This window comes from Simochromis diagramma, unplaced genomic scaffold (assembly GCF_900408965.1).
Source record: "Simochromis diagramma unplaced genomic scaffold, fSimDia1.1 OVJJ01000216.1, whole genome shotgun sequence".
Classification (NCBI taxonomy): domain Eukaryota; kingdom Metazoa; phylum Chordata; class Actinopteri; order Cichliformes; family Cichlidae; genus Simochromis; species Simochromis diagramma.
Window position 1 is genome coordinate 405,925 of NW_024386883.1, and position 23,506 is coordinate 429,430.

At 39.8% G+C, this 23,506-nt stretch overlaps 2 protein-coding genes across 3 annotated transcripts; one reads left to right on the plus strand and one right to left on the minus strand.

The window, feature by feature from the left end:
- The first annotated feature begins 1,233 nt into the window (after window positions 1-1,233).
- Window positions 1,234-16,921, plus strand: myo1ca (myosin Ic, paralog a). 2 transcript variants are annotated; one of them, XM_040032735.1, is made up of 33 exons: window positions 1,234-1,406; window positions 4,962-5,370; window positions 7,885-8,043; window positions 8,139-8,254; window positions 8,929-9,127; window positions 9,312-9,392; window positions 9,519-9,698; window positions 9,780-9,878; window positions 10,075-10,182; window positions 10,279-10,350; window positions 10,435-10,554; window positions 10,668-10,750; window positions 10,895-11,000; window positions 11,093-11,173; window positions 11,261-11,352; window positions 11,435-11,529; window positions 11,654-11,700; window positions 11,842-11,922; window positions 12,037-12,142; window positions 12,705-12,822; window positions 12,898-13,011; window positions 13,135-13,211; window positions 13,448-13,516; window positions 13,813-13,897; window positions 13,995-14,154; window positions 14,268-14,351; window positions 14,498-14,591; window positions 14,688-14,743; window positions 14,827-14,962; window positions 15,795-15,865; window positions 15,947-16,044; window positions 16,118-16,217; window positions 16,330-16,921. In XM_040032735.1, the coding sequence occupies exons 2-33, from the start codon at window positions 5,353-5,355 to the stop codon at window positions 16,354-16,356; spliced, it is 3,132 nt and encodes a 1,043-aa protein (XP_039888669.1). In that variant the 5' UTR covers window positions 1,234-1,406; window positions 4,962-5,352; the 3' UTR covers window positions 16,357-16,921. The 2 variants fall into 2 exon arrangements, with proteins under 2 accessions (XP_039888669.1, XP_039888670.1); XM_040032736.1 differs by lacking the exons at window positions 1,234-1,406; window positions 4,962-5,370 and adding an exon at window positions 5,409-7,158.
- A 113-nt stretch (window positions 16,922-17,034) lies between these two features.
- Window positions 17,035-18,221, minus strand: LOC120734148. Its single transcript, XM_040032737.1, has 4 exons — window positions 18,024-18,221; window positions 17,824-17,925; window positions 17,342-17,533; window positions 17,035-17,228 (listed from the first exon to the last, which is right to left on the minus strand). The coding sequence occupies exons 1-4, from the start codon at window positions 18,189-18,191 to the stop codon at window positions 17,037-17,039; spliced, it is 654 nt and encodes a 217-aa protein (XP_039888671.1). The 5' UTR covers window positions 18,192-18,221; the 3' UTR covers window positions 17,035-17,036.
- Window positions 18,222-23,506: the final 5,285 nt, after the last annotated feature.

The following is a 23,506-nucleotide window of genomic DNA, read 5'->3' on the forward strand; positions in this document are numbered from 1 at the left end:
AGGTGACTCTTGGTCTTCCTTTTCTGGGACGGCCCTCATTTGAGCCAGTTTCGTCGTAGCGCTTGATGGTTTATGCGACTGCACTTAGGGACACATTCAAAGTTTTTCAGACTGACTGACCTTTAGTTCTTAATGATGAAGTAATGATGGACTGTCGCTTCTCTTTACTTAGCTGGTTGGTTCTTGGCATAATATGAATTCTAACAGTTGTCAAATAGGGCTGACAGCTGTGTACCAACCTGACGTCTGCACAACACAACTGATGGTCCCAACTCCATTAAGAAGGCAAGAAATTCCACAAATGAACCCTGAAAAGGCGCACCTGTGAAGTGAAAACCGTTTTAGGTGACTACATCGTGAAGCTTATTGAGAAGGCCGAGGGTTTGCAGTGCTGTCGACAAAGCAAAGAGTGGCTACTTTGAGGAATTTAAAACATAAGACACATTTAGAGTTATTTATCATTTTGTCTTTGCTACATGATTCCATATATCTTGCTTCATATATTTGATGTCTTCAGTATGTGTCTAAAAAGTAGAAAGTAGTAAAATTAAAGACAAACCATTAAATTGGTGTCTCCAAACGTTTGACTGATAGCGTGTATTTAACCTTCCAGATCAAGTCTCTTCAGTGGTGGAGCTGTTTTGCCCTTCCAACTCACAGGCCTGCTTAATGCAGCCTCCTCCCTCAGGCTGCCCTAGCTCTTTACCAGGCTCCTGGAATTTTTTAATTGTTTGAAATAAGATGCGATTTTTTATTTTTTATTTTTTATTTTTTTATTTTTTTGCAATGAACACTGTTCATTGCAAACACCCCCAGAAAACTTACTAAGTAAACAGGGACAAAGTACGATCTGGCATTATTGAGTCATTGAGTTTCCCAAAAGTGCACCACATAAAATTCATTTAAATTGCGACATAGTAAAGGAAACTCATACAGGAAGCCATAAGCTGGTCTGTTTTCTACAGTAAAAGTACAATACAAGTCTTCCACCTTTGACGGAGGCTGACTTCAGTCATCTGCGTCATATCGCATTGCTTTTAGCAGACAATTAACTTTAACATTACTGCCTCCTAGTGGATTTAGAGTCTGTAAATGGCCTGACATTTTCTATTTCCTTTGCAGAGAAGTCTTCTTTTGGTCACAGATTTTAGCCTTTAAAAAAAATTCAGCCTTGTAGTCTAGAGTGCCTGTGCTTTTCTGTAATTCTATCTGTTTAGACTGTGCAGGTCTGGACTGGAGTGCATTCAGTCCCCGCTGCTGTAGAAAATCAAGCCAGCCTTGATGTAGTCTGCAAGCATCGCCTGGAGCTGCACAAGTAACCGAGGCTGTGGCTATGACCCGACTTCTTCTGGAGTTCAGCCTGATAGAAAATGTTTCTGTTCTATTTGATTAAAAACTTAGACCAGGTAAGCATATAGTTCTTTATTTATGTTTATGCTACATTACAGACATTTATGTGCAATATATTTATATGTCTCTGTGTGTGTTTCTGTGCTCTATTAGATGTTTGCTTGTACTGCACTTTAGTACGCTTCTGTGAATGTTTTTGTGCTCAGCAGAGCTGGAAGAAACATGGAGCTAGATCTTAAATGCCAGTAGACTTCAGGGAAAGTCCTGGAATCGTATTTTTATGTTCCCAGAAAACGAAACATTAGGTTTCACTTTCTGGGAACCAAATTTAATGGTAATCCATCCCTTTAAAATAATAGCAGAGGAGCCTGTTCACTGTAATTGATATTACAACCACTAGGCAGAGCCCTAAGCCTTCCTTTAATTTAGGGCATCAAATAAGGCTTAACATATTAAGACACTCATGCTTGTTATGGTGAAATGATCATGCAGGGCGAGCTACAAATACTGAAATTCATCCTCGTGTTGCCTTTTCTTCTTATTAAAAGTGAAAAAACCTAAGATTGAAGGAAATAGATTACTACACCCAGTACTACATGTTCATTCTGGATTGTTGTAAGTTATTCCACAGCTTGTTTTTTCTGTTGGGTTTAGTTTTACACCTTGGTCAATTTATAAAGCGGTCTTTGTCGTGTAACAGAGATCTGGGGGATGAGAGGCAGCGGAGGTGAGCGTGAGGTGAAAGGGACAGCAGATGGGTGCTGATGGAGCTCAGTGCAGATGGACAATAGGGTTCCCCACAGAGGAATAATAAACAGCTGGGTTAGCCAGGCGAGGTAACCCAAACGATATTAGAATGTCCTTCGTGGTTTTAGTTAAATTTATAATATTCATGCATAGTGTGTGTGCAACAGAGGGGAAGAGAGAAACACCGCTTTTCCCTCCATAGCAAATAAAACACCATTCCTCTATGATTTATTGTTCTACTGAATCAGAAAACCCGAGCGACTTAAATACAAAATGAGAAAAAAACATTATTAAATCTTCGTCTCCACAGCTGACAGGCAGCTTGTGACAAGAAGGCTGGGATCTCTGGATTTCTTCCATAATGTGTCAGATGTTCAGAATTACTTTTTGAGTTTATAATGTGATTATCTGAAATTGAACTCAGGCAGAGGGTTGTTGCATGAAAGGGAAACAGCTGAAAAAAATGGCAGAGATGTGCTTCACTTGACTTGCCTTTGAGACGCTAAAAGAATATTTTTACAGCGTTTTAGCACCAAGTTTGACAGAAGTGGGGCATCTGAGGTGAAGCGTTGAGGGGTGTGTTTGTAAGAGGAACTTAGTTTGAGTCAATCAGCTCAGTTTTGTCAACATATTTTAGTTAAGGTAAGGATTAGAGCCCAGGTCATCAATACACATTACTTAACCTTTATTTTAAGGCGCTAATATACAGTTATAGAAGATGTAATGAATAATTAGAAAAATATTTATCACATTACACTCAAACACAAAGCCCGCTAATAAAGGAAGATCCTGAACATCAGGAAACAGGAAGGAAATCTCTCTTACAGGAACTGCTAAACAAAGATAGGAACAATGATTGAAAAACAACTCAGCTGGAAAATAGCATATCTTAGGAGGTGGGAATGGACTCTGCCATGAAACTGCAATTTCTTCATCACTGACTTTAGTATATGTGCGAGTTTCCTGGGCGTGAGCCTGACAGTGTTACTTATACTGTCTGTGGAGCAGAAAAATGCAGATGATGTTGAGAAAGTGCGTTCATGTTTTCCATATGCATGTCATTGCACATTCGGTATCTTGGATATCTGCTGCCAGCAGTCAGCCTGGTGCATATTATGTCTCAGATGCCTGTATAGTAAGAACGCTTTAAATGGACTTTTCTGTAAGCTTAAATACTGCAAATGGAATTAGGTTTTTACCACAGAGGTATTTGGAGAAAAAAAAAGATCATATAAGAGGAAGTATCATTTACAAGCCACCAAACTATAAAGAATATTTCCACATTGTTTGACTTCAAAAGGAGAATATGCTGTGGTTTTTATGACCCAACTTAATGATCAATTATCAGCTCATTGTACACACTTCCTTTTATTTTTGTGCTTCATATAAAGCTGACCTGCAGTGAATAGAGCTACACAATTGGAGGGGGTACGGTGAGAGAACCGAGTAAACAAAGGACATGTTGTGCATAAATCTGTGTACTCATGTAAGAAGTATTTCCTGTATACTTTAGGAGGCAGCACGAGAAATACTCACACCAGCTGACATACAGTGATCAGCCATAATGTTAAAACCACTCATAAGTGAAGTGGATAAATGTATCTTCTTGTTACAATTCAATGTTCTGCTGGGAATCATGTGGCCCTGGCATCCATGTGGATGATGCTTTAAGATGAACCAGCCATTTAAATAGAGCATGCACACCTCTCCATTGACAATAGCACTCCTCAGTGGTAGAAGCTTACCCCAGCAGGACAATGCATCACACCACAAATAGTCCTTAAGAACAGATCACAGACTCCACAGCATTCATCCAACCTCCAGACTCTCCACATCCTAATCCAGCTCATCTGTGGGATGAGCTGAACAAGCCCACACCACAGAGGCCGCACCTCACAACACACAGGACACAAAGAATCCCAGCAACTCCCAGAATCAAAAACCACAGCACATGCTAGGCTGAGGTTTGATATCAACATCCTTAAGCGTCAAAGCTGTTCTGATAGCGTAAGGGAGACCTCTGCATTATGAAGTGAGGCTGACTGGTTTAAAATTGGTGTATTTGTGTTTATTGCTTATACAAAACTGTTTATCTCTTTTTAAGCACTATTGAGAGTAAGAAGGGAAAAAAATGTAAAAGGTTTTCCCATCTGGGCAGCATTATTCAGATTCCTCTCTGTTGGATATTTGATGCTGGCATGTGAAAGTGGGTGTGGCATAGAAACAGCCTGAGCTACAGTGAAGTGAGAGGAAAGATGAGGAGTGGGGAACCAGAGGAGGGTGCTGTTCTGTTAGAAAGGTGATGTGGCCTTGAAAGCACACACACATAAAAAAAATGCCTTGAATAGGAGGGAGGATAATAAGAGAGGAATCTGATAATTCATGCGCACGGCTCATATGTTAAGTCAGTGTTAAGTTAAAAATGTGTTGTGTTGTGGTTGTTGCCAGGAAAAGGAAACAGATGGGGAATGTAACACTTCATATTAATATATCTGCGGAGTGATATTTCTATGATGGTGTAAGTTATTTCGTCAGCAGTGGATGACAGCCACTAGGAGACAGGCAGTCTTGCTGGTGAAACACTTCCATAATTCACATCCCATGTGAATCTGCCTCGGCTTGTGGGAGAAAAGGGAGGGAGCAAACTAACAGGGAGGGAAGGAAAGAATGTCCTAAGGGCCAATCATGTGATTTCTGTTTTTTTTTTTCTTTTTTTAATAGCTGCACAGTGATTACATGTTTTTAGTCTGGGGCTCTTAGCAAGTTTTTCCTAACCCTCTCCACTCTCTGTTTTCTCTGGCCCTCTTTTTTTTTCTCATTATCCAACAGCATACTTTCCCTCGACTTTTTTTTTTTTCTTTCAGAGTGACGTGTGAGTGTAGTTCCTGCCCTTGTTTCATGCAGAATAGTTCAGAAGGAAGGACAGGGAATCACGGAGAGGCGGTGATTTACTTTGACCTGTCATGGACAAGATGAATTGAAGGTGCAAACAAGAGGAGCCGCTTGTGTTTTGGCCTAAGTGTGTGTGCACCGGGGAGTCAAGCAAGGAAGCGCAAAGACGTGACGGAAGAGACGCCAAGGCAGAGAGAAACAGAGAAAGTGACCGAAGGGTAAGACGTAAAGTTGCCTAATTGTGTTGCCCATGGGCAGAGGTGGATGAGAAGCTGCGTTTAAGAAGTCTGTGAGACAGGAGGAGGAGCACCAGCCTGAGGGGGAACCACCAGTTCAACCTTCTTCCAGCAACAACAGGACAGGATGAGGTACCAAGCCAGGGTAAGGTCCATGATGCTTGTTGTTTTATTTTCCTTTTTATTGCGGCCCACCTACTCGCGATTTGTGGTTACTTGTGGCTATGTTTAAGCATTTTCTGTACTGATACAATAAAGTCGATATCCGATCAACCTATTCCCTCTTTCTGCCATGGAGACACCAGAGGGGGAAAAGCAAAACAGAACAATGAGTCACTTGGAATTTTTTTCCTGTGTATGAGTCAGTGTATATTTGGGGTTTTGTGTAAGCCTTAACTCAAGCAGTCCGGATAAAAGAAAAAAAAAAAACATAAACACTATTTTTCCATCATATCCCTGCTGGCACAACTTTGGTCAGGAGCCCACCATGGTACCACTGCTGCTTATCCCTGGGACAGAGTGGTGGGGCATGCCTTATAAGGAAGACAATCCGAAATGAAGTTGGCCCTGCAGAGCTTAGTCATGAGGCCTAGGGCCAAGTCCTGCTGTTAACGTTCTTACTGCAGCTGCAGCTGCACCCACAAACCTGCAGATTTCACAGAAGTTCCCTGATACTCAGAGTCAAATCCTACATTAAGCTCTCATGCACCATCAGCTAGATCACACTCAAGGTGCTGTAAAAAGGAGGCCTCAGGTCAGTTCACAGAAAACAAAGCTACAGGGATTACACTTGATTCTGGTTAAATCTCCATCCCAGAGCTATAGCCCTTAACGTAACTGAACCACATATTACCTCCAACACGAGTGGTAGCAATCTTTCTGATTTTGGTATCAAAGAAGAGTACTGAATGAGGCCTCTGATCAATAAAGTTGACAAAAATCTTGTAATGAAAGAAAACAAAAACACATAACTTGAAAAAGATCCTTACAAATTCAAGCTGGACACTGTGCAGGTACTCTGAGCACAGCAGTTACTCCACAGCACATAAACTCTTAAGGTATGAGGGCTAAGGAAGCTGAAATGAAAGCTTTAGGCAAAGCAAGTCCTTTAAAGCCCAGAGCTTCAACTGTGGCCCAGTCATCTACAGCGAGAGAACACACTGAGATGAACTCTTGAGTTTCACAATAATGTGGCAGACCCCGTGACACTGTACAGAATGTGATGAGTTGCAACCTCATACACTGACTGTAACCTAACAAGTGTTATCCAGGCACTTTTCATTACAGCTGTTGCAGAACATTTGAAAACTGAAAACCTGCTACATCATTGCACCCCCTTTGTTAAAAGTACTGCAAGGATAAGTTTTTGTCTGCACTGCTCATTGCTTGTCTTTATATGAGTAGAATGAGTAGAATGTCAAATTGCATCAAAATCACTGAAAGCATGCCCTAAATCTGACCCTGAAATTCTTGAGACATATCCTTTTGGAAAATCTGACTTTGAACAGTAATTGCTTTTTGTAGGAAGCCCACCTGCAAGTGGGAAAACAATAATACAAGGTGAAGCAGAGAGGAGGGGCTGCAGTGGAAGTGTGCGGTGACTTCTTTGCGTTCACTTCTTGGCTGTCGTCCACTGTTGTCCTCTTGTTGTTTTAAGGATATTCCTGCATGAAGTGGTCAGAGATAATGACCTTTTAGCAGCGTTGGTCGGCCAAATGAGACCCTCGAGAGGCTGTTGCATTCAAGAAAAACAAACGTCCTGTGGAAGTCTAACCCCTTTGTTCCACTTACTGCTTGTATTTTATGAATGTGAAAGAGTAGGGCTTGTTTCTTAAATGAGCCTTTGATACCGAACATAGAGCACCTTTTGTCTGGCTGTGGTATATTGTGCATTTAATATACGCTCAAGTGTTTTTCTGGATATTTCTCATCAGTAAGTAATGACTGCTGACATTTCTTTTATCTCTTTGCATGATGCTGCATGTTGTTGTGTGCATGTTATATCTGACTTTAGGGCATATCTAAGAATTTCTCTAGTAATTCGTTCCTGTCTCCACTACGATGTTTATCTTCACAGTGGGGTTGACATGTACACACATTTTTCTAGTTAAACCCCATCTGGTGATATAAAACTTTGTGTACTGTGTACACACATGATAATACACTGTCTCTGTCGAAAAATAGAGGAGTCTATCCTGTCTGTTTATCATTAGGATTCCTTAAATTACTTCTTTGTTTAATCTTGGCATGCTCGGTGGAACTGTTCTTCTTTGTGCACTTGCAGGACTTGTTTCCACAGCCAAGAAGCACTCTGTAAACTTTAGAGAGCGCCGCTTGGGGGATTTAGGCCTGATTCATTTGCCCTGGCATTTTGAAAGTGTTTTGAAATAAATATCGTGCCATCAAAATCATATGGTAATTATTGTTTTCTTGTGCGCTGCGTATTAACCTGTTTACTACTGGGTGAAGCTGGAAATATGACTTGTCCTTTTGTGCCCCCTGCTTGTCAGCAGCATGTAATTGCTTATGTTAGATATTTATAAGAAAGATTAAAAACCTGTCTTCGATTGCCATTTAAGGCAGGAAGTGACTCAAGAATGAAGAGAAATTCACATTCCATGTACGTTTGTAACGATTCTTTTTCTCCTTTTCTGTGTAGGAGGTGGACATTGAGGGAAGAGTGCGTCTGGTCATGGAGGGTGCGCTGACTGCCCGGGACAGGGTTGGGGTGCAGGACTTTGTCTTGCTGGAAAACTACAACAGCGAGGCAGCCTTCATAGAAAATCTGCGGCGGCGCTTCAGAGAAAACCTCATTTATGTAATCATTTTTCTTCATATTTTCTAAAACATTTCCCGTGATGTGATAAGCCATAACTTGAACGTGATGTCTACTCCCTGTGTGTTTGATGTCAGACGTATATCGGCTCAGTGTTGGTGTCGATGAACCCGTACAAAGAGCTAGAGATTTACTCCAAGCAGCAGATGGATCGTTACAGAGGGGTCAGCTTCTACGAAATATCGCCTCACATGTGAGTCACTTCAGGCTCCTCAGGCATTTTTTTTATTAATGGTTCAGTTTGATAAACACCAAACAAAAACTAAATGTTGCTTCAGTTTTTGCCTTTTGTCTGACTACAGCTCAAAAAACCCTAAATATTCAGTCAGGATGAGAAGAAAGAAAATCACACGAGCAGATAATTATGAACTAAATCTGATATTTTTGAAATATTATATATTATTTATAAAGTGATTATAAAATTAATCATGTGGAGCTACTCGCTGTGCCAACCATTTGTGAATAACAGAGTAGCTGAAAGTGGCTTTATGTAAAGTTGGCTGATCTGAGCTTGCTTTTTGCACATATCCGTAAATCTCATCTTGCTATTTAAATTATTTTAGCTCCCTACAGCTGCAGCAACCCTTACAAGCTGCTTGGAAACCCACCCTAGCTACTTATAATCCTAGTAGTAGTCTTACTGCTCTCCCTACCTTAAGCTTTCCACATATGCACACATACGGTCAGGGAGGTCCCATAACAGATCCCTACTACCAAATACAAATTACTGCAGATGGAACAACAACCTCTCTGTATTTGCTTTGGGTTTTCTGGATCTACGCTGATTTTTGTGTGACTTTATTCCACTGCTATGTTTTACCTGCATGTTGATCTGTAGCTGAACCTGCATTTTTGTTTTTTCCTCAGCTATGCCTTGTCAGACAACACTTACCGGGCCATGCGGACCGAGAGAAAAGACCAGTGTATACTCATATCAGGCGAAAGTGGAGCAGGTAAAACAGAGGCCTCCAAGAAGATCCTCCTCTACTACACTGTCACCTGCCCCACTAATGATCACATGGCAGCACTTGGTGACCGCCTGCTACAGTCAAACCCTGTCCTGGAGGTATTTAAAAATTAGGCTTTTCAAGCTGATTAGCCTGTATTTGCAGTGCATGATATTATCTGACTTATCTGTTATTTTTATATGGGATTTTTGTGGGATTTTATGTTGCATTCTTTCTTTTAATTTCACTTCCTCTCTCTAATTTCCTGTGTTTTGTTTTGTTTTTGTTTGTTTTTTTACAAAGGCATTTGGCAATGCAAAAACACTAAGGAATGACAACTCCAGCCGCTTTGGGAAATACATGGATGTCCAGTTTGACTTTAGGGTAAACGCTAAAACTGATATATTGGATAACATCATATCAGTCATCATAGCATCGAAAAGCAACAACTCTAGAAGAAAACTTTAATAGTTGCTCTCAGCTCTCATCTTTTTGTGTAACCTCTTCAAGGGGGCACCGGTGGGTGGTCACATCTTAAACTACCTGCTGGAGAAATCTCGTGTAGTACATCAGAACCACGGCGAGAGAAACTTCCACATCTTCTATCAGCTTCTGGATGGAGGAGAAGATGACCAACTCAACACACTGAACCTGGAAAGAAACCCCCAGAACTACCGTTATCTGGTTAAGGTGTGTGTCGCGCAGTTTCAAGAATTACAAATTGTCTGCGCCATTAGTTTTAGCATCGTTTTAAATTGTTTCTTTTTTCAGGGCAACTGTCCCAGAGTCAGCTCCATAAGTGACAAGAATAATTGGAAGGTTGTGATGAAGGCCCTTCCTGTCATTGGCTTCACAGAAGAAGAAGTGCAGGTCAGTAACAGTCAGAGTTTTACCATGTTCAAATCATTTTATATCATTGCAACACTGGAATCCTTAATAGCTCTTTTCTGACAGTTTTGGTATAAATAATGCTATTCTGAACACTACATCATCGTCGACGCATTTGAAAAACAAATTGTTCATCTGTGAGGTTGTTGCCAGCTGTTCTTTCTGTCTCCCACCTCAGAAATTGCTGAATATCATCGCCAGTGTTCTCCATCTGGGAAACACGCAGTTTGGGGAAGGGGAGGAAGGTGAAACCTATATCACCACTGAGATTTCTAATCTTGCAAGGGTCAGTACAATCCCGCTAGTATTGACAGATGTTTAAATATGCTTAGAAATCTTACAAAACAGCCTGACTGAGAGCAGATGTGTTGTTGTTCTCCAGCTGCTGGGTGTTGATGGCTCAGCCCTTAGGGAGGCACTCACTCACAAGAAGCTCACAGCCAAGGGAGAGGAGGTCATCATCTTTTCATCATCACTCCTCAGGTTTCCAGTTGTTCGATGCACATGTTTTTACTGGGCTGTTTTTATGTTTATGCAGATGATCACCCCGCTAAATTTTGAGCAAGCGGAGGCTGCCCGTGACGCCTTAGCCAAGGCTGTGTATGGCCGGACCTTCACGTGGCTGGTGGAGAAGATCAACCAGTCGCTGGCTCTTAAGGTGCAGCACTCATAACAACTTAAAGATAACAAGAGAAATTCCTCCATCTTATTGTGAGGCCGTTGTTGTCTTCTATCTCTGTCTGAATGATGTGCACCGTATATGCTGTGCAGGATGAAATCTACCACAGCAGCAAAGGTTCCTCGGTTATAGGGCTTCTAGACATCTATGGCTTTGAGGTCCTGCAGCACAACAGGTATGGATTATATTCTTTTCCTCTTCACCGTCATCTGCTTCTTAGCGCAGTTCGTCAACCGGTTTCGCTGTCAAAAGTAGCCTTCAGTGTCCCTGCAACGTGTGGTAGTTTTGTTCTGTTTTAAAAGAAGTTTCCCGCCTGCAGTTTTGAGCAGTTCTGCATCAACTACTGCAATGAGAAGCTCCAGCAGCTGTTTATAGAGCTGACCCTCAGATCTGAGCAGGAAGAATATGAGACGGAAGGAATTGCAGTGAGTACAGCTGCTAATTGCGTAGTCAGTGTGAAACAACTATTGATATCGAATTTCGATGCTAAAACTACATTCTTTCCTTCCACATGCAGTGGGAAACTGTGCAATACTTTGACAACAAGATCATTTGTGACCTGATAGAAGAGAAGCACAAAGGCATCATCTCCATTCTGGTGCGTAAAACAGCGTTGAGTTTGTATCTTTGATTATTTATTTCTCTTTCCCTTTTTGAGAAATTAAATAGTGTGAATAACTTACAGGACGAGGAGTGCCTAAGGCCCGGAGAAACTTGTGATGTCTCCTTTTTAGAGAAACTGGAGGACACAGTGGGCGGCCATCCCCATTTTGTCACGTAAGCATCATCTTATATCAAAGACTTGTACTTGTACTGTACAATATATGTGAGTAAATCTATATGTGTGTGTTTATTTCAGGCACAAGTTGGCAAATGGAAAGACTCGCAGGGTGATGAGCAGGGAGGAGTTCAGACTGCTGCATTATGCCGGAGAGGTCAACTACAATGTCAATGGTAAACTGTTAAGGCTGGATCAATAGCGTATTCATACTTACATTTCCTGTTATGAGACAACACATAGAGAGGATGATTCACAAGCAGCCTATTCCTCAATCACCGTGTTTTTGCTTCCATTCAGGTTTCCTCGACAAGAACAATGACTTGCTGAACAGGAACCTGAAAGAGGTGAGGATAGTGAAAAGGGACAAGGTAGAGCCTCACCGCAACCTTTGAAAACCACTCTGTCTCCTGCCATTGCTTGAGTGAAGAGGAAGAGGGGGGACATCTAATGTTGACTTGTGGTTTTGTGGTTTGGTCTCTGTTCAGGTCATGTGCCAGTCAGACAACCAGATCCTAAGTCACTGCTTCCGCAGAGAGGAAGTCATAGACCAGAAACGCCCAGAGATGGTAACAAATCAGTCACACTCTCTATGTTGATCATTTGTAGGCATGATTTAAAAAAAACAGAAAATACACTCTGAGAATTTCACATCATTTAATTTTCTTTTGTTGATCATTTAGGCTGCCACTCAGTTCAAAAACAGCCTGATGAAACTTACAGAAATCCTCAGGTCTAAAGAGCCATCCTACGTGCGCTGTATCAAACCAAATGACGCCAAGCAGCCAGGTACATGTTTCACATCCTGTCATATTAATTGGGATATATAAGCGTTTTTATTTGGGAGGGTCCGGGTCTCAAATAAAGGCTTTATTAGAAGATCCTAAATACAGATCAAGAAAAACAATGTAAAAGGTTACCCGTCTAATACTGGCTGCTGTGTTCTCAGTTTTGTCACACGGCAGTGAACTAGAAATGATGTTTAGTTGGTGATTCATAAACTAATTATGTTTGACCTAATTCTTTTCTTACGTTTCCCGTTCTCAATCAAAACCTCTCAGAAAAGGAAATACCTTCTTAAACACTCTAATAGTAAAGGTGGAAGATGTGTTTTGTTTGATTCAACAACAAACTAGCATGTGATTACAGAAGGTTATAAATTAATCTAACAAAAGGAATTTTGATTTAGTCGCAACTTTTTTAATAAAAATGTCCTTTTTATTTCAAATAAATAAAACCCCCAGCTTCTTAATGTATGTAATGAAGCTTATCCTGCTGTGTGGATTGTGTTTCATATCATTGGCCAGAAATATTTCTTTGTTACTAATAAATACAGTTTCTGTCCCTGCAGGAAGGTTTGATGAAGTTCTGGTTCGACATCAGGTGAAGTACCTGGGTCTGATGGAAAACCTGAGGGTCAGGAGAGCTGGCTTTGCATATCGTCGGCGCTTTGAAGCCTTCCTGCAGCGGTAGTTCACAGTTGCAGTGGCTGTTTACTTTATGTTCATTCTTCTTTTATTGTAACCATTCATAAATGCTCTTAGGTATAAGCCCCTGTGTCCTGAGACGTGGCCCAACTGGCATGGCAGACTCGCAGATGGAGTTTTGACACTGGTTAAGCACCTGGGATACAAAGATGAAGAGTACAAACTGGGGAGGTAACTTGTTTAATGTTGTATGCAAGGCATTTAATCACACTTCATTGCAATAAGTGTCCATTGAAAGGCACACTGATTTTGTGTTGATCACAATTTTTTTTTTTTTTTGGCTGCTTTCTGCAGATCAAAAATCTTCATCCGTTTTCCAAAAACTCTTTTCAATACTGAAGATGCTCTAGAAGCGAAAAAGCCAGAGATAGGTAAGCAGCAGTAGCAAGGATTATCAAACTGAGGGCGTCACAACTGAAATAAAATATAAGGTAGTGATGCAAATATTCATGAAACACACTTCTAATGAGTTTAGAGTGTCAAAGATGTGAAGCTTCAGCTCTTTGGGAGGTTTTAGTGAAACAGCTCCTGACTTTAATCATCAAAATGAACACATTTTAAACACAATCATAAGGTACGCAGTAAAACTATATTCCTCATGTTTCAGCACTGACCCTGCAGACATCATGGAGAGGCTACAGAGAGAGGGCCAAGTACCAACGCATCAGGCGTGCAGGTCAGACCACCTCCAGCTGTTGGCGCTCTCATACTTTGCCACCTTTCTCCTTAAAGAATAGCCCCTAAAATGAGAATATACAAGTGTTTAATGTGTTTGTATAGTATTGTTACATTGGCCCTACCTGCTTGGTACAAATGCATAAATCTGCATTACAGCTTTGTTTCATTTTCCCAGCATTCCTTTGTGGGTCTAAACTGACTTTATATGTCTGCTGCACTAACGTTGGGGTGTTCTCTTTGGCTGAGTATAAGAGCTGTCTTGGTGTTTATACGTGCATGTGTGTATATATATAGTGATAGTGATCCAGTCGGGGTGGCGAGGGATGAAAGCACGCAGGAGAGCTAAAAGGCGTCGCCAGGCTGCTGACTTAATTCGCAGGTGCTTGAATGAAACTTTTTTTTGGCGTCTAGTTTTTGGTGCTGTGTTTTGCAAAATATAATAATTTCCATCATGATTTTTGCATTTTTTTTTCCAGGTTCATTAAAGGCTTCATCTACCGTCATGGGGAATACGGTCCTGAGAATGACTATTTCCTGGATCATGTTCGTTACTCCTTCCTGAAAAATCTACGCAAAAACCTGCCCAAGAGTGTTTTGGACAAATCCTGGCCGACACCTCCTCCGTCCCTCGTTGAGGTGCAAAAACCCCACATTCAAATTGAGTCCCCCTGCTGTCTAAGATCATTGCACACAGATAATATGATATTTGAATAGATAGTCTGCATTATTAATTCTATGGTCTCCTACAGGCATCGGAGCACCTGCAGAGGCTGCACATGCGGAACATGGTCACAAAGTATTGCTGGAGAGTCCAGCCCGAATGGAAGAAGCAGGTACACTGATAACAGAAGATGGTCTACCTGTTATCTTGTTGTTGTTTTTTCCTGCAAGATGGTCAGATTGCAGCTGACTGGCTTTCATTTAGTTGTTTTGTTTTAATTTTTATTTAAATCTCACTTGATTTTCGTTTGTCCTCTAGATGATGCAGAAGGTTGTAGCCAGTGAGATCTTCAAGGATCAGAAAGACAGCTACCCTCAGAGTGTTGGAAAGCTGTTTTTGGACTCCAGGCTTGGTACACGTTTATGTATTCATTGTCTTTGCACTTGTTATCCACCACCCACTGGCAAGCATAAAAAAATTCACAGAGCATTTCTACTGCTTTATACAGAACGTGAGCAAATCAGTCTCAAAGTCGTCCAGACTCTGGGCAATGACAAAGTGCAGGTAGGGTTTTTTTTTTTTTGTTTAAAGCCTGATGGCGATAATAAATGCTGCTTTGGAGTAATGCGTCTCCTTGTCCTTTTCAGTACGGTGTTTCAGTCATAAAGTATGACAAAAGGGGTTTCAAGCCGCGCCCTCGCCAGCTGCTCCTCACTAACACCTTTGCTGTGTTGGTGGACAAGACCAAAATCAAGCAGAGGATCGACTACACAGCTCTGAGAGGTGAAAACCAGCCCTGAGAAGGGGACAGTTTTACAAATGTGGTATATTGAGATACTTATTGAGATAATGTTCTTGAATTCATCACTTGTAAATGCATATTTTTTGTAAGGGAGGAATCTTTACAGTTTTAAATCCTGCTTCTTCTGTTTTTTTAAACGTCCATCTGCGGTCACAAAATCTAAACGGCTTTTTCTGGAAACTTCAGCTCAGTCTCTAGAGACTCTCAAGCAGAAGTTTCCATATCTGGATGATAAAGTGGACTGTGAACTTATCAGCTACTGCTAGCAAACTATATAGGTTCAAGTTCACGCACGTATTCTAATTAGTGCTGTAAAACAATGTAATAAAAACCATCACAAATTCGTGGATGGGCTTTACACGGGAAGTCGTTATGAGTCAGATAATTCTCTGCAGACTTGAATCAACAGAGGGGATGTTTAGCAGGCAGCTGCTGGCTACAGCTGCCTCTGCAGGAACACTCGTTACTCATAACGGTCACAGACTTAACTCCGCTGTGCATATGAATCAGCTAAGAATGATTTGCCCCATACAGTTGTTATCATAGGGGAAAACTATCCACAGAGATCAAAACTGTTTTGCACCAGACTGTAAAAGATGTTGTAAAGTTGGGGACTTTTAAGATCGGAGTCTACGGGGAATAACTTGCTTTTGGAGTTAGCCTCAAGTTGCTATTAAAGGTTTCTGACACTTTTGCAATGGCTTCGTGTTACAGTTCAGGAGGTCACCACAACACTGCTAGGTATTCCATTATGCACATTGTGACTGTTCAGTGTGCGTTTAGTGATTTGTTTTGTGTTTTTTCTTGAAACAGATATCGCTTTGAGCTCTCTCAGTGATGGGATGTGTGTTCTTCACATCACAAGGGAGGACAATAAACAGAAGGTACAGTAGGACACAACAGTCATGCCTGTGTGGAATAAAGCAACCATGCAGCCACTCTAAAGCCCACTGTCTCTCCCACAGGGGGATCTGCTGCTGCACTGCAGCCACTCGATCGAGCTGGTAACAAAATTAGCCATGATGGCCAACAAGACCAGCAACGTCAACATCAACCCGGGCAGGTAAGATTCAGACTGACTGCTTCTGTGTGGTGGTCACCATCAGTCCATCTTATCATCTGTTCTTGGCACGCAGCATCCAGTTTACTGTGGCCCGAGGCAAGGAAGGAATAATTGATTTTGTGAGGGGCGCAGAGCTGAAAGTGACCAAAGGCAGACGAGGACATTTGCTAGTGGTGAGTCAGCGGCTGCTCTGATATCATGTGGGGAGCCTGCAGACAGGGAGGGGTGTTTTGATACCAAAAACATTTGATAGCTGACTGTGTTCGATCTGATTTCACTCTTCAGACTGCCCCTCAGATCAACGCCACATGAAGACACAGAAAACCAGCTAACTGATCAGTTTGCAGCTTACAGGAGAAAACCACAGAATACAAAACATGCCCGACAGAGTGCTTATTGATTCATATTCTGTACATCTTCATTATAACAAGATTATCTTCAGTGTTGCATTAACTATTGATAACCAAAGATGAAAATTAAGACATGAAGTAGTCGCCATTTCAAATGCTGTAACTCTTTATTGAAAAAAATACAAAATATTTATCAAATATAAAATGTCTTCTGTAAAACACTGTATTACATATTGCAAGAGAATTAAAATAAACCACTTTGAAATAAATAGCATTGTAATAAATATTTCAATAAATAGCAAAATATCTTTGGAAAGTCCACTAGATCGAGGGCGTGGGTGGAAAAACAGGATGTTGGGAAGCGTTCTCGCCGTTCTGAAAGCTCATGTCTAACTTACAGTCAGAGGTGAGACAGAAACTCTGGGAAATACCCAAGAAAGCCCTTAAAATTAGAAGGAATAAAAACAGACTCGCAATAATCAGAGCCCCTCGTGAAATGTTAATAAAAACACTTGAATGAAAACTATCACAATCTTTCCAGTTTGATCAAAGTGCTGAGAGTCAGTTCAACTATTTCTTCCTTTTTTCTCTTTGACTTTGTGCGCATGTGTGTGTCTGTGTTGTCTTTTTTTCAGTTTTGAGTCATGACTGTATTTTCGTAGCCAGTAAAAGAAAGTCTCTTGCCAGCTTGGTGAGGTAAAGGTCCAGATCCCTCAGGATGATGTAACCTTCCACTCGGCTGTCCCATACTGTCCTGGACCTGCTTGCTGGGTTCAGGCGTGTTTGTGCCAAAGCAGCTGCTGGCCTTTTCCAAGAGCTTCTCAAAGAGCTCATCTAGAGGAGAAAGCAAAACAAATCTTATATCAGACCATTTTTGGTGTCACTTCCTCCACAGGGAAGGGGGATGATGAAATGTGGGTGGATTTCAGTAAAAAGACTGTTGATACCTGAGTGCTAACTTTGCTAATCAGGTCCCGCAAGTCCAGCTGAATGTGTCTGATGTTCTGAGTTAGAGTTGTCCGAGCATCCTGCACCATCTTCTGATCTTTCTCCTCGTTCTCCAGCTGTATTCTCTTCCACTCCAGCATATTCCAGTAGGTTTTCATGTCCGAGAAAGCGGCATGCAGTCGTTCCCACTCCTGAACGCACAAGTGACAAGCACATGATTACATAATGAAGCGTTGCACAACCCCATCTGTGCTTGAAGTTTCAAAAAGGGGAATTCCATGCAAATTTTTACAAGCATTTTTATTCTGTAAAAGCAAACCTTCTGACAGAGTCATCAGGTTTCTTTCTTTTTTTTTGTTTGTTTTTTTGTTCTCCTCATAATGGAAAAGGTCAAAACAAGAAATTCTCAGAATAACACCAAAAGTTAATCAGAGAATGATTTTCTATGAAAGTGTTTTGAAACACAGAGGGACTTACTAACCGTCAGATTAATCCACCGATAGAATTCTGTGGAAAGTGAGGGCAGGTCCTTCAAGTGTCGGCTTCTGTCCTCAAACTGCCCGTTTCCCAGCTGCTGCTCCTTCTATAAATATTACACAAAACAATAACTTATAAGTTGTAGCTGAGAAAAAAAAAACAACTAGTGTCAGACCATGGAGTAGAACTAAATTTAGTACTTACATATTTCCCTAGCAGCTGTTGCACACGAGTTCGAGTGGACCTTGTGTGCTTGAAGCAATTAAGATACAGGGAATTAGTCTGAGCAACTGGTAATGAGGCGGATTGCTCCATGCAGTCCAGTATACAAAAGAGGAGGAAGAGGGCTTTCCAAACAGCCATCTGAAACATCGGAGACAAGACCAGAGTTATAGGTTAGAAATCATCTGCGACCACGTGCGCCTTCATGGGATAAACTAATGAACGAACAGTTTGCGCAGCTGCTTAAACTCCCAATGATTAAGTAAAATAAGCTGACTTGGACTTCCTGTAAAATTGCTATGTATAGAAAGTAACACTTCTGAAGAAAATGAATATGGCAGATGGGAAATTTAACAACATTTCTCTAAGAAATTCCACGCCTCATCTGTCATCCCCTGCCACATGACATCCATATGCTTTCTTTCTTAAATTCCAATAAATGGTTAAACTGTGAAAAGGAAGCTCTTTTTTTCTATGTCCTCTTCTTTTTCACCCTTGCACCTAAAAGTGTCTGTGCAAAGACCTGAAGTCAAATCTCTTGAGTACAGATAAAACTGACTTCAGCAGGTGGTTGCCACTGCAGGAATCCTGTAATTAGAAGCGTTGTATGTCTTGTCCCTTTCAGGTTTCCTGACTCAGTTGAAATTAATCAGCAGAAAAAAGAAACAAAAATCTTCCTTTTTTAAAAAAGTTTCTTCTTTTTGTTGTTATATATGCTCTCGATGCAAAACAGTCTTCATGCTGAGTCAGTCAATCACTTATTAACTGGAAGGATAACAGTTCCCTGATCTCCCAGTTCAATGTACATTAAGACAGCACAGTCATTAAGCATACATAAACACTATAGTGTATATACATAATAGTTCAAAGTGCCATTCAGTAGTAAAAAAAAATAAATATATATATATATATGTATGTGTGTGTGTGTGTGTGTGTGTGTGTGTGTATATATATATATATGTATATGTGTGTGTGTGTGTGTCTGTGTGTGTCTGTGTATGTATATATACATACACAGACACACACACACACACACACACACATATACATATATATATATATATATATGTATATGTGTGTGTGTGTGTCTGTGTGTGTCTGTGTATGTATATATACACAGACACACACACACATATCTATATATATACATATATAGATATTGATATTGATATCTATCAGAAAAACACAAACACCCTCAGACTCTTGTAAACTAGTGTAACATGGGCTTACCTTGGAGGAGTAGTGAGTAGTGGAGTAGTGCCACTCGCAGCAAGATAATTTCATGCTTTACTGGCACTCACAAACACTATATATTCTCATGTTCTTGCTTTCGGTTTCACATGGTGTCTGGACTTTTTGTTTTTTTTTTCCTTTCTCTGCCGTCTCGCTCTCTCTCTCACTAAGCATCTTGTGGTGACTGTATGATTCAGAAAAAGTCATTCACTGTGAAACTAAAATAGGACTGCCGTCTTTATTTTTTGCTATCCCCCCCCCCCACTTGTAATCATCATGCTTGTAAACTGCTTTTCTTTTGTGTCTTTCTATTTCTATACTCTATACTCACAAATCTGTCCATTTTTAGGTCATTTAAACATGGACGAATTGATAAGACAGAAAAGAAAAGGAAGCATGAGAATAAGCATCTACTTTTAAAAAAATCATCTGTTTGAGCTGTAACTGCCACTCTGGCAAGTTGACCGCAATGCTCAGTGTTTAGTTTACATAATAAATAAAAACATAACTTTCTTAATTCCTGAAATGTCCAGTAATTTACCTCGGGAAAAGGGAAAGGTGGAAAAACACTTCATCAACATCAAACACTTTTTGACTGTGCATCTTTAGGGAATATTTCAGTCTCATGATGTGGACAAGTTACAACAAGCAGTTTCACTGAATGTCAGGGAAACAAGATGGAAAAAAAGACCAATTTAAAAAAAAAAACACCCATGATGTCATCAATTGCATCACTTGAAAGCGCAAGTCAGGAACCCACACACTCACTGCTAAAGCAATTTAACAATTGTAGCTATACACAGATTATAATTAAAGACTTCTGGATCTTTTTTTCGTTTTATATATATAACGAAAAAAAGATCCAAAATTCTTTAATAGTAATATATATGTATTTATATATATCTTTGAATGATGTTATCCTAAATCCTTTTGAGTCCTTCTTCTTGTATCCTCCTTGAAGGTACCTGTTTTGATATCAGCATTCCCTTATAAGAATAAAAAAAAACACAGTTTAAATAAATAAAATTAAATAATTAGGAATTCATGATATTTTACTGAAATTTGTGCTGCCTGGTTTGAGGTATTTTGCAGCTTTCAGGTAGGTTCAGAAGGTCTCTTCAAGTAAAAATCAAAATCATTCAAATTTTACTTGAGCTTTAAAAGAACAGAGTTCTATTCCAGAAAATTGCTTAACTGTAAAGGGGTTGATAATGATTTTGAGGTAAATTCCCAACCAGACATGAATTCAGTGCCTTCAGTACTGGAAGTCACCTGAGATTAAAAGAAAAGAAAGCCGGAGCAGTAATCTGTTATCATGTTGAAATTTGATCCGTCGTTATTGGACCAAATATAGTTTTGCACGGTACGATGCCATGGAAAGTGCATCTGATTGTTTTTTGTTTGTGTTTTTTAGTGCGGAAAATAAGTGCCTGCTGAATTTTTACATTTGACGCAACTTAGCTCAATTTCTGACTGTTTGGTACAAATCACAGCATTTTTTTTTAAATCACAGATTTAAATAATTCTCACATGATTATTATTTTGGTTTATTTTTGTGCAGAATTCATTGACTATATAAAAACATGTTCCTAGAGTCATTTCACAGTAACCCAGTGTGCCAGTTGAAACTGTGTAAGACAAACTTCAACAGGTAATGCTACATGAGACCCATCACAATATATTTAGTTCATGTGTAAATAATGTTCTACATAAATATTACATTTAGTTTTTTAATATTAGATTTTAATGAGTTAGCTTAGACCTGTTTTTCATTTGTCTTGCTGCCTAATTTCCTAACTTCAGCCAGTAAATTTCAGTACAGAAGCAAGTTTTATCTTGTGACAGAGCAATGTGTCTCTAACAGTTTACCTTTGCTTTTGTGTTGTTTTACTCTGTGTAAAATTGATCTTTCAGACAGTGGAGGAAACTCAAATGGGCAGCTTTACTAACAACCAAGCTTAAGCTAAATAAAATGCATTTTCAGAACAACTCTGAAGAGGAACATAAAGATATTCTGTAAGATCTTAAATTAGGTTTGGGTATTCACACAGTGTTTTTTAGACAAATTTCCAGAGTGGGTATGTTTTTGTGAAATTTCTGATATGCATTTGGTTTCAAACTATGAAAAATTCTTATCCCTAGAAATTTTATTGACAGGAGGTTTCACCCTACCTCTTTGTTGTGTGACAGTTTCACTTTGGCATTTAAGTTATGGTTTCAGTGAATTCGCTTGTTGAAGCCACAGGTTGTTTTTATCTAGACAGTCATAATAATTCTGTTTTTGGTCTGTGCTTTTTTACTAGCTGCTGGTTATTAATCTGTTATTAACTTGCTGTAACCAAATGTGACTGCTTTCTCCTGTGCGGCCTTTTTAGACTCCACTGATGACGCTTCTAGCACAAGTACAGGCCTGCATTTCTCACCTGTCTGACAGAGTTCATAGAAACAACTGGGACACTTTGTTGGCAGAAAGAAGAACAAGAGCCAGCTGCACACTTTGTAGTCTTGAAAACAACACGTTTCTGACCTGACTTTTACAGCGATACAGCAGAAACACCCCAGGATTTCTATTTAGCTTGGATTACTTGTATATAACAAAAACGGGGTACGAATGTTTTCGTGGGGTCAGGTTAATTCACTTCTAACGCTCCAGCCTTTCATGCACCTTCATGGTGGGGATTTTGAAATTTGTACTTTGTACTGTGAAATTATGCATTTATACTTGGCTGGTTTTCTTTTTCTGCATCTACTATATTTTTTTTTTATAAAGCAAAGATTACAATAAATCAAATTACACATTATGTTTTTTCACCGAGTCTTGTTAAACATACAGTATAAAGATTTAAAATGTTGGATACTTAGGATTCTTTTAATTTGGAGATGCTAGAGAGACGTCAGGTTATCCTACATTTATTTAAAGTATCTGCTGTTACATAAAAACATTTCACACAGTCAGCTGGATATGCTAAACGTCTACATCAGTGTTGGTTTGTTTAACTCCAGAACAATCTCTAAAGTTTCTTTGAACTGCGCAAAACAAATGAGGGCTAGGTAAAACTATTTAACTCTTCACATAGTTATTCTGATTCTGGTTTACAGTTTTTCACTTGTCATTTCGAACTATGGTACTACTTCCTTGCCCTTAATCTCTGAATTCAGGTGTTTTCAGTCGTATTGCCATGGGTATAAGATGAAGCATTAAGCCATGCAGTCTGCCTTCACAAACATTTGTGAAAGAATAAGTCTTTCTAAAGAATTCACAGAATTTCAGTGTGATACTGTAACAAGATGCCGCTGTTGCAACAAGTCATGTTGTGAAATTTCTTCCCTCAGACATATCCCATGATGTAAGTAGTAAGTGGTAATATTGTGAAGTTGAACTACAGGAACTCAGGCACATAGCAGACCACATAAAGTTAGAGTCACATATAAAGAGAGAGGAGTCGCCAAGTGCAAGGCGCGTAGTACAAAAGTCACCAACATTGTGCTAAATGAATAACAATAAATGAGTTTCATCTACTATTAACATCAGCACAGTAACTGTGTGCTGGGAGCTTCAAGGCCATGGAAACCCTTCCTTCTGTGTGACAACTGGGTGGCTCTGTGCTTTTGCTCATGCAGTTTAAGTTGTAAAAACATTACTATTATAACTTTTTATAAGCATTATTTAATTATATAATTCTTTTAAAATCACACAAAGTACTTCATTAGCTTAACATGATAGCATTTTGCAAAGGCTGATAGTTCAGTCAGTGCAGAGACATTGATCTATGAGCTCTGTTTTTAGTTTCTGTAAGTACTCCCTCCAAAGCACATTGGACAAGCTGAAGGCTTTTCAGAATTTTATTCAATCACAGCAATAATAAAGAAGTATGGTAACAGTGTGCACTGGAAGTAACAAATTTGTGGATTTTTTTTTTCAATATCACCAAACGTGGTAACTTAATTTGTATCTGAATTTAGATGCAGGAAATTAAAGGGGTTTCAGGTCCATTTGTCTTTTAGACATTCTAACTGAGCATAAATGGGTTTCATCCATGTTGCAATGGAAATGTACTTTCAATATTTCCTTTGAGCCTCTAAATGATGGACAGTATCAACCCAACGCTGTAACCCTGGCCTTTTTATATCAATTGATGTCTTCAAGGTAAGTTAGTGTTAAGGGTTGATGATAGATTTCGGCCTTTTTGCAATATCCTCCTGAGAACCGTGGAAAAAACTGCACCTTTTTG

Excerpts from the sequence above, each read along its gene's own strand:
- myo1ca (XM_040032735.1), top strand. Across the intron at positions 13,517-13,812 it reads CCAACGCATCAGGCGTGCAG|TGATAGTGATCCAGTCGGGG; the intron begins GTCAGACCACCT and ends GTATATATATAG. Across the intron at positions 15,866-15,946 it reads GGGAGGACAATAAACAGAAG|GGGGATCTGCTGCTGCACTG; the intron begins GTACAGTAGGAC and ends TCTCTCCCACAG.
- LOC120734148 (XM_040032737.1), bottom strand. The coding sequence starts at position 18,191 with ATGTTTCAGATGGCTGTTTGGAAAGCCCTCTTCCTCCTCTTTTGTATA. Across the intron at positions 17,534-17,823 it reads ATCGGTGGATTAATCTGACG|GAGTGGGAACGACTGCATGC; the intron begins GTTAGTAAGTCC and ends TTGTGCGTTCAG. Across the intron at positions 17,229-17,341 it reads TTAGCAAAGTTAGCACTCAG|ATGAGCTCTTTGAGAAGCTC; the intron begins GTATCAACAGTC and ends TTTCTCCTCTAG.